Source organism: Chenopodium album, chromosome 14 (assembly GCF_948465745.1).
Source record: "Chenopodium album chromosome 14, dcCheAlbu1.1, whole genome shotgun sequence".
NCBI classification, from domain to species: Eukaryota; Viridiplantae; Streptophyta; class Magnoliopsida; order Caryophyllales; family Amaranthaceae; genus Chenopodium; species Chenopodium album.
In genome coordinates, this window is record NC_137847.1 from 52,987,960 (window position 1) to 52,998,757 (window position 10,798).

Here is a 10,798-nt window from a genome sequence, read left to right on the forward strand (position 1 = left end):
GTTCCCTCTTGTGAAGTTGATAGAACTATGAGCTTTGTTTTTTTTTAATAATTTTTTTTGTGTTTAGAGAGCCATTAGGACGGATGATGATAATCTATCTGAAATCTCCTGAAACCATAAATGAAGCTTGAACCATTTAAGCTATCCTCTCACTCTCATAATAAAGTAACGTTTAGTGTATGGTTATATCTTTATAACAAAATGGTTTTTTTTAGTGTCAATTTAACAAATCATGGTAATGATCATGATACGCGATATTTCTTGTGTGGGAGAAATATATGATTTTCTTTAGCTTCCAAGTCTTTAGATTGAATTTAATTGAGTTTGGAGGTTCACTTAATCAATACTCAAATCATAATACTCCATAACATATTTAACCTCGAACTCGATTTGTCAACAGAAAAATCAAGCCGAACTTCGCTTTTAATCAAGCAAAGTATGAATTGTTATTGATTACAATTTTATGTGGCTACTAGCTCCCACTATGGGCCCAGGGCTCTATATATATATCGAACTCTGATCTAATTTTGAATTTAAATAATAACGATTTAATTAGTTCTATCCTCTCGTCATATGAACTTTATATCATTTTGAGTTCAACTTAAAATTCATACTCCCTCTGTTCTTTTTTACTTGACCTATTTCTTTTATCACGCTTGCCAATGCAAAACTTTAGCGATCAATAACTTTAATTCTTAATAAGTAAAAGTTATAAAAGTTGTATATTATAATAATACTTATTGAGATGAATTCAAAAAGATATCATATGAATATATTTTTCCTTATATATCATTCACAAAAGACGGAGAAAAGAGATGTGATGAATAGTGTAAAGTCAAAACGGGTCAAGTAAAAAAGAACGGAGGAATATATTACTAGTAAAGTAACTCGGATATTAATCGATTGGATATTAGAAGCTCATGTCAATTTTGTGACGGCTAGTCCCATTTTGTATTTTCCTTGAACACGTTTTTGAATACTCTTACCAAAAATTGCGGTTATAAAAAACTTAAATTTCTTTTTTATGTGAGAGGACCAGAACAGCAGTGACGACTGTAATTCAGCTGGTGAGTCAACAACTCTTCCATAAAACAAAAATAACGTTTGTTCTTTTCAACTCCCATCTCAAAAGTTTTAATTTTTCTGAATTTCTGTTTTTTTTTTTTTTTTTTTTTTTTTGAAAATTTTGAATGATCAAATCATCAAAAATCTCATATTTTCTGGGTTTCAATTACCCAGATTTCATTCTTCTTCTTTTCACCCCAATTTCAGTTAATTTGAACTGAAATTTACTTGAAAAAAAAATTCAAAAAAACCCTAAGTCAATCAATTGCAAAATCATCATCATAATCAGTATTGTAATAATTATTTCTTGATCTGTTGTTTTTTTGCAGAATCTTGAATAATAATGGGTTGTTGTGCAAGTAGAAGCAAGGTTTCAGAAACCAAAATGAATGTTGTTAGATCAGAGAAAAGAACCAGCAACAGTTCAAGCAACCCAGAAAATTCTCAGCAACACCTTAGAAATTATCAGCAACAACCCCAGCAACATCAGCAACAGAGGCAGCAGATTGTTGTTCAACAACAAAAACCCAATTCCCAAATCATTCAACAAGAACAAAGATATATTAATAATAATAGTAATCATCAACCCCAAAAACCTAGGATTGCAATTGCTGGCCCACCTTCAGATACTATTTTGGGAAAGCCTTTTGAAGATATTAGGTCACACTATAAACTTGGGAAAGAATTGGGTAGAGGTCAATTTGGGATTACTTATTTGTGTACTGAGAATTCAACTGGACAAACTTATGCTTGTAAATCAATTTTGAAGAGGAAATTAGTTACTAATGCTGATAAAGAGGATATTAAGAGGGAAATTCAGATATTGCAGCATTTATCAGGGCAGCCTAATATTGTGGAATTTAAAGGGGTTTATGAAGATAGACAATCTGTACATGTGGTGATGGAGCTTTGTGCTGGAGGGGAGTTGTTTGATAGGATTATTGCTCAGGGGCATTACTCCGAACGAGCCGCTGCCGCGGTTTGTAGGCAGATTGTTAAGGTTGTTCAGATTTGTAACTTCATGGGGGTGTTGCACCGTGATCTTAAGCCGGAGAATTTCTTGCTGTCTAGTAAGGATGAAGGAGCTATGCTCAAGGCTACTGATTTCGGGTTGTCGGTATTTATAGAAGAAGGTTGATTTCTTATACTCTTTGTAATCATTGCTTTAACTTAATTCGTGTGCACATTGTGTTTGTTTATACATTGGCATTTACATACTATTCTTTGTTCTGTATTGCTGCTTTTTTGAACGTGTATACACCTTGAATTCCTTTCCCACCTAAAAGAAGTTAAAGCAAAGGTAATGGAAAGGAGATACTATGTTTTCAATTTCATCATCATGTTTTTTTTGTATTGATGTCTTTTGGTCTGTTGACTGTTTTGTTATTTTTTCGAAAATGCTTATGATATTCTTAGTAATAATTATGTTGGTAGTGTATGAAAATCGACAAGGCTTGCTTGGCTTTCAGAAGATAGTTGTAGTAGTTAGAGATGTCACATTTGGCATCTAGTGGAAATGTGCCCTGTAGAAGAGGCATAATGATTTTAAGGGCTATTACATTTGTCTTATCTATATTGAGTTAGGACTTCAATTTCGACGTACTCAATATTAATAGAAGAAACGTAGTTTATTTAAGGTGATCATGGATTTGATTCTGCTTTACCTATTGAATTTTTGATTATACACGTAGAGTTACTAAAAGTAATTGATTGGACATAAGCGGACAGATTTAAAGGCTAAGCTAAAATTAAGTATCAGCAAGTATTCCTTTATATCAAGATGAAGTGTTGTAATTCCTACGGGGATATTCTGGTTGATTTGCCGTCTTTTTGTGGAATTCTTCTTTTGTCTTGTAAGTATTGGCCAATACCAGGTTGTGTGATTATTACTCTTGGCTTGAAAGTTTGGATGTGTCAATTAAAAAAACTGTCGAGGTCTTAGTGCACAAAGTATAGGTGGGGGTACTTTTCTAGTGACTCTATGATGGAATTATCTGTGGTCTCAGCTGCAAGACTTTTCTGTTAAGCTGTTATATACAGTATGTTATTGTTTTTAAATATGTTATAATTCTTGCCTCTTTGGCTGTCAATCTTATGAAGATCTAAAAACCAAATTTCAATACGAATATAACTTTTCTATTGTTGCCTTTTACCTTTTGGCTGTCTTATTAGTGAACTACTAATCATTTGTAAGAGCTGAAAACTTAATTTTGATATGAACCAAATTTGTAGGCAAGGTGTATCGTGATGTGGTGGGCAGTGCTTACTATGTTGCTCCTGAAGTACTTCGGAGAAGGTATGGGAAGGAAATAGATATTTGGAGTGCAGGAATTATGCTGTATATTCTACTCAGCGGTGTCCCACCTTTTTGGGCTGGTATGATAATCTTTCTCTTACTCTTCTTATTATATTCAATTTGAGCTGTAAAAGTCCGACAGTTCACTTGATTTTCTTCTGCAGAAAATGAGAAAGGCATATTTGATGCCATACTGAAAGGAGAAATTGACTTTGAAAGCGACCCATGGCCATCTATATCAAAAAGTGCTAAGGACCTGGTCAGAAAGATGTTGAATCCAGATCCAAAGAAGCGAATCACTTCTGCAGAAGTGCTTGGTAATGTACTTTCTTACTTCCTTTTGGTAGAGTGCCATTCTCGAATATGTCCTGTATCTCCGCTCTTCAATATGCTACCCTTTCAACTTTTAAGTCTAGTAATTCAATGTATATGCTATCACATTCACACGATGTATCTTGTCATTGACATATTAAGATGTAAAATTGTGAACTTACAACTATTCTATTACATGTTGACTTGATATTATTCTGGTTAATCACCAGTTGAAAGGGTATTTGCTCTATGTGCTGTTTTTTTTTTTTTTTTTTTCTTCTCTCTCTCTCTCTCTCTTTTACTAATAACAGTATAGCAGTGTTATTAATTTCTATGAAAAGCTAACATGTTTCATTTCTGTGAACCCACAGAGCATCCTTGGATGAGAGAAGGTGGAGATGCATCAGACAAGCCAATAGATAGTGCAGTGCTCTCTAGAATGAAACAGTTTAGGGCAATGAATAAGCTAAAGAAGCTAGCTTTAAAGGTATGCTTCAAGGCGAAACTTTTAATTTTCCTCTTCTTTTGTTTTGTTTTGTTTTGTATATACTGGTAGTATTTACACATTCTTTCAGGCAGAATAGAGGATTTTTTCTTGAAAAAATTAGGTATAGCATGATTTGACAGAGTTTGACTTCTATCGGAATTTTTCATTTTCTGGGAGAAAAATCACATTTTTATATAGAGGACCACAGGGGAATGTTCCCTTACACCCAGCTAACCTTAGTAGTAGTAGTAGAAGTAGTAGTATTGGCTAGTAATTTGGGAAGAAATAAGCTGATATAGGCTGAGAATTCTCCAACCAAGTAGATTGGACATTGGGAAATTCTTTATTTTCTGAAAATTTTAAATATTTAGCCTTATACCTGTAGTCTAGTTTATGAACTTGGCCAATTACTAGAACTAAACATGGTATATATCCTTTGCTCTGCCATTTTTCCAACAATTCGCTCGGTTTTGCTTATTTAGAATTGTCTAGATGTAAATTTCTCGTGCCTGGAGGTGAAATGAAGAGTCCATCTAAAATAGGCTATATTGCATTGTTACTTTAGCTGTATGACCAATCATCTTATGAGCTAGCTGATTAAGTAGTTCCCTCTCCCTTTATTTAAAATTCTAATTTTTTGTGGTCAGTCTCAGTTTGATCAATACATTGTCAAGGATTTTCTTAAGTAAATATCCCAATACTTCTATTGTGTAAGACCTGTAAGTCACAAGGATGGGAGAGCCCCAAAGGTCTATTGCTAGATATGTTGGTATTTATTGGATTTTGTTTGGAGAAAATAACATTATGCCTGCTGCCTGCATTGGTACATGTCTTTACCTCTACTAATGCTTAGCCCAGTACTGAGTTGCTCCATGCCCTTTTACATTTTAGTTTGACCTTCGAAATAGTTGTGCACAATTTTTATTCCCTAGCTTCCTTTACATTCTTCTGGACAACCATTCTAAAAATGACTTCTGATATGCATTAAATAGATTCTTGCCGTTTTTGAAAGTTTGATTACATATTTCATTTCATTTATACCTTTTTAATTTGACTATCAGCCTGTGATAGTAACAGATTTGTATTTTGGATTTTGATGACCCTGGCTCATTTGCTGCAGGTTATCGCTGAAAATATGTCTGAAGAGGATATTAAAGGTTTTAAAGCTATGTTTGATAACATGGACACGGATAACAGCGGTTCAATTACGTATGATGAACTTAAAAAAGGATTAGCTGAACTTGGGTCAAAGCTTACTGAAACTGAAGTGAAGCAACTTATGGAAGCTGTAAGTTGAAGACTATCATTCAGCTACATATGATTTTTATCCTATCATGGTATTTTTTATTACGTTACTTTGTTGCTGGTTATCATATATCTGAATCTTTTGCAGGCTGATGTAGATGGAAACGGGACAATTGACTATACAGAATTTATCACTGCAACAATGAATAGACACAGACTGGAAACAGATGAAAATTTATTAAAAGCATTTCGATACTTTGATAAGGATAATAGTGGGTGAGTCCATAACAACTGCCTCTACCTCCCCCCTTTTCCTTTCCCCTCCACAGCATTTCTGAGTTTTTGCGTGTTGCTTAAATATGCACATGAAATTCCCATATCATTTTATGCTCGAGGAGCTTGCATGTTTTCCACTTCATTCTTTCTGTGGTTCTTATCTTGAAATAATATCTCATCTGTTATATGTTGGACATGTTGCAACGTGATTTTCAGTTGAGGTTTGGTTCAAATTACGTTTAGTTAAAGTTTTTTTATGCAGCTTGTTCGTTCTTGGATTTTTTTTTAGCTCATCTGTTCTCTTGATTCTCTTGCAAGATATTCATGAAACAAGTTCTTCAAGGATTTTTTTTGTTCAATTTATAAAATTAAACTTCCTTGTATCTAACGAATAAGTCTTATCCTATGAACTTTTTATTTTCTTCAAAATATTGCTCTATAATGGTGGCGTATGTTTATGAACCATTATTAACATGAGGGCAACTTTTCTTTACTTAAATGACTATTAATGCTATCAGAACACTTCCTTAGTATTTGTGTAACACTCTCGAGTCTTGACTCTCCAAAGCAATGCTTATTGTGAGGATGAACAGAGTTTTAGTTACTGAAATTACCTTTCTTATATGTCAGATTCATTACAATGGATGAACTGGAAAGTGAGATGATGGAATATGGAATCGCTGATGAAAGCAGCATCAAAGAAATTCTCTCAGAGGTTGATACTGATAATGTAAGTATCTAGTAAACACAAATTTAGAATTCATTGGCATAGTGCATTAGACAAAATATTTGGTAACCTATGAGTACTGTTACTGTTCTTTGTGCGAGTGAGTGTAAAAAAATTAATCTTTTATCCCTACATTCCAAATAATAGGTATATATGATTTGGAGTTTTTTCTAGGAACGTGAGGGAGTAACAGTTGCAAATCAGACCATCACAATTTAGGATAGAGTATCATTTTCTGCATTTGACTGATTTTGCTGGCATATTATAGGATGGAAAAATCAACTACGATGAATTTTGTGCTATGATGAAAAGTGGTACAACAGCACAAGTAAAACTCTTCTAGTTCCAAGTTCATCCGTGTAGCAGAGGTGTTTTGTATAGTCAGCCCGGTAAGTTTGCTTGTGATTAAACTATATTCGACGGGAGCAGCAGGAAACCTTGTCTATGAACATTTACTTTGCATCTTTGCCGGAAGTTTGAACATTTGTATATGTATTTTTACATAGAATTTGTTGATTGCTTAGATATTTTTTTTTTCTGAAGCTCTGCTTGAAGCAGAGTAATTTTGTACCTGTATCTAAGATAAACCCTCACAACTCCTAGTAGTGTTTGAGGTTTATTATTCATACCGTGAAGTATTATATGATGGTGCTATGTGTTTTAGAACCGGAAGAGTTTCTTCCTTGAAGAAGAGAATGAAAAGAGTCGATCCCTTGTATTATTGATGATTTAAACCTTTAACTATATGCAGTCCCTTCAAAGGCCTATAATTTTTCGCTTTGCTCATTCTTTGGTTACTTGGGTTGGGATCTTCTGCTGCGCACAACTTCATGAGAGGAGGGATTACTAGTATGTTCAGTGAAATCAAGAACGAAGTATGATTTCCAATGACGTTATATCACTTATATAGTTATATGTAGTTCGAGATGAGTTGCAGATAAGCCAGACTAAAGCACTCCAGTGCTCTGAAGCCAGTTGCTCACTGAAGTTGTTGCTCTACTTCCAGCTGCTATGGTACCATGGTAGTCATGTACTCATGTGACTGAGTACGGCGATTCGGCAATACCAATTAATTGATTTTAGGCTTTTAAAAACAAACAGGTTTAAAAATATTTTCCAATATACTTATAGTCATCTCCAAGGTTAAGCAATGGGGGAAATGTGAAATAGAAATTGATCCAACCTAGACCTCAAAGATGCCCAAAATTGAATGACTTGAAATTGACCTAAATTATGTGAAATAGGAATTAATTCAACCTAGACCTCAAAGATACCCAATAACTTGAAATTGACCTGAATTGACACACATTAGGGTGGAGATACTAAAATTGAAATATTTTCATAGTAAATTAATTGACGATAGACTTGACTTGAATTGACAAGATTCAAATTGAATTTGTCAATCACCTAAATATGACCCAAAGTTGTTTTTCAATTGGATTATGTTTTATTCTTTCTTACGATAGGTTGAGAGTATGCGACAATTTAATTAACATGGATACCTATATTTTAAAAGATGTACCTGAGTAAATGTTTTAGTAAATGCATATATAACTATTAATTGTAAAATGTTTTCAAAAAGAAAAACTATTAATTGTAAAAGTAACCAATATAAGATCACCTAAATCAAAGTACTCGATCAAGACTTAAATATTGATAATCCAATTATGTCCAGAATCATAATCAACTGAACGCAAAAATTCAACCTTGCATAACAAAATGAAATAACACAATTTATAAAATTATTCCCGTAATTATTAGAATGCCAAGATATGATCCAACCTAAATTGAATAAATCATAATGAATTAAAATAATTTTCAAACTATCAACTTATAATTTTTTTTTAAAAAAAAAATATATTATTGATCAAAGCTATACATTAACAAGTCTAACTACTAAAATTATTAAAGAACGGAGGAAAAAACTGCTAATTAATTTCTTACTTTACTTGAACTGGCTAGGAAAACACTAGTAATTTTTTCCCCAAAATCAAAGATTAAAAACATTGTTGGATTTCATGCATGCTATCATAATTCATAATTTTTATAGCTTTCTTAAAATGGTCACATACCATAAGAAACAATTATAGGACTTATTTATCGTAACATCATACATATATAGAGAAACTCAAATGCAACAAAAACATGGATATTAACTTTACAACCTTACATATGACTATTAAAAGATCATAGCATATGCTACTACATACATACATTATTATTAAAGGTATGAAATTCCAATTACATAAAATATACAAAAGTTTTCTTAATTCAACATACTTAATATTATTATAACTCACAATTTTAACGTAGAACATCCATGGAACTAGTGATGCTATTCGGACTAGTGGCTGTTTGATTATTATTAGCTCTTGTACATTCACCATCTTCGAGCCCTAGGTCGCATTTCATTGACATGAGCAACTCGTTTCGTAGGCAGATGGATTCGTCCCTAAGCCGAGCATTCTCTTGGAGAAGTTCATAGTTAGACTCCATGACAAGGTTGAGTTTTTCGGCTAGTTGGTGATTTGCTGCAAGAAGTTGTAAAACTTGTGATTGAAGGTTTTCGAGTTGCTTGCGTTTGCGAAGCCTAGACCTTCTTGCTGATTCCCTATTCGATATCATCCTCTTTAGCCTTCTAATTTCTTGTTCCTCACTTTGCTCCTTGGTTGTTTGATCATCTGAACATAAAGTGTTGATAATGCTATTATTAGGGCTAGATGATGGTGAATCAATATTGAGAGTAGGGTTTAATGTTGTTAGGTCATGAAGTGGAAGATAAGAGTGGAGATTTGGTAAGAATTTATTATGATTTGATGAAAGAATGCCAAATTGGGATGAATTAATCTCATTGTTGGCTTCGTTTGAAAGAGGAGGTGGGAGATGAAATCTTCTATCATCGTCGTCAATTTGATACATTTTTTCTTTAATTTTCTCCGAGCAAAATTTAAAATGGCGGAGAGAGAACGACGTAGAAGAAAAGGAAAAAGAAGGTGAATTATATAAGCTTAAGAGAGATAATTTATAGACTATAAGATTAGAGTCCACATCAAGAAGTTCAATTAAACTTGCCAAAGGAAAGTGGGGTACCAAAAAAAAAAAAAAATAGGTAGCAAATGGTTTACAACAGGTGTAATTTATACACGTTTAGTCACCCCAATTCACGTAAAAGTTAAAGTTAACTTTTTATGTAATTTGAGATGATTAAACATGTCATTGTTGTATGTATACTCAATATTATGACTACTGTTTAACAACCCTCAGATATCTTAAATGATGATAAGGTGCTGAAATTTTAAAACAACTATTATTAAATACAGTTGTTGGACTTGCAAGCTCTTTAAACAATATTTTTAAGGTGCTAAATTATTGAAATGGAATTAAACAACAATGTTACATAGAGTGTCATATCAATTTGAAAATCTTAAATTTTTCATTTTGTATATCATTACCTCTGTTTTTATTAATCAAAAACAGTTTTTGTATTCAAGACCTTTCGCCCTTTCGATACCTTCAACAACTAATTCTACCAAACACCTCATTCAAAAGTTACCTCATCAATTTAACACCTAATTAGCTTTAGCTAACACATTTTCCAATTTTAATAAGCTTATCGGTTTTAACTCCATTTCACTTAGTGTTGTATAACAAAGCCAATATACCCTTTGTACGTAGCAATTTGCAAAATGGTTAGGGATTTTATTTTTTAATTTAATTTGTATTTTGTATTTTTAATAGAGAGCTTAATTACTTTCTTAAGCGACAAGAACATCAATTTTGAATGGTATTTCTACACGGCATTGATGCATAAAGAGACAATAACGTTAAGCATTTAAAATTGTAATTAGTGCATGTGTTTAAATGGAAATTATAGCTTAATTTCTTTGTCCCTTGCTTTACATTTATACTCTTGAGGTGGGAATCTATGACATACTATAAGCAGTTTTGTAGTAATAAGAAAGAATGTACAACCAAAATTGGGTATATATTGATAATTTACCTCATATATATATATATATATATATATATATATATATATATATATGTATATATGTATATATATAAATATATATATATTCAATGAAAATATGTTTCTAAGTATTTACTTGACATGGTAGTTGAGCTGAGATACCCTAAAGGAGCTAGATAAGAGCAATTGATTTGGGTCCTGGCCTATTTAGCAAGAAAAATAGAACTTATATAAATATTGATTCTTAATATTATTGCTAGCTGTGATTCTGAATATTCGTTGTACTAGTTGAGTTCAATCACCATAGAATTATTCGATCCAATAACATTTACAAGTACTACTTCTTTTGTGTCTCAGGGTCTGTTCACATTTACTGAATTGAGCTGAACTGAAGTGATTGGAGCTGAACTGAATTGAACT

The 10,798-nt window shown here is 32.6% G+C and overlaps 1 protein-coding gene across 1 annotated transcript; it reads left to right on the plus strand.

The window, feature by feature from the left end:
* Positions 1-931: 931 nt before the first annotated feature.
* Positions 932-7,129, plus strand: LOC145577547 (calcium-dependent protein kinase 2-like). Its single transcript, XM_081635033.1, has 9 exons — positions 932-1,067; positions 1,395-2,198; positions 3,298-3,441; positions 3,526-3,678; positions 4,045-4,160; positions 5,281-5,448; positions 5,554-5,681; positions 6,312-6,411; positions 6,677-7,129. The coding sequence occupies exons 2-9, from the start codon at positions 1,409-1,411 to the stop codon at positions 6,749-6,751; spliced, it is 1,674 nt and encodes a 557-aa protein (XP_081491159.1). The 5' UTR covers positions 932-1,067; positions 1,395-1,408; the 3' UTR covers positions 6,752-7,129.
* Positions 7,130-10,798: the final 3,669 nt, after the last annotated feature.

Excerpts from the sequence above, each read along its gene's own strand:
- LOC145577547 (XM_081635033.1), top strand. The coding sequence starts at position 1,409 with ATGGGTTGTTGTGCAAGTAGAAGCAAGGTTTCAGAAACCAAAATGAAT. Across the intron at positions 3,442-3,525 it reads TGTCCCACCTTTTTGGGCTG|AAAATGAGAAAGGCATATTT; the intron begins GTATGATAATCT and ends TTTCTTCTGCAG. Across the intron at positions 4,161-5,280 it reads TAAAGAAGCTAGCTTTAAAG|GTTATCGCTGAAAATATGTC; the intron begins GTATGCTTCAAG and ends CATTTGCTGCAG.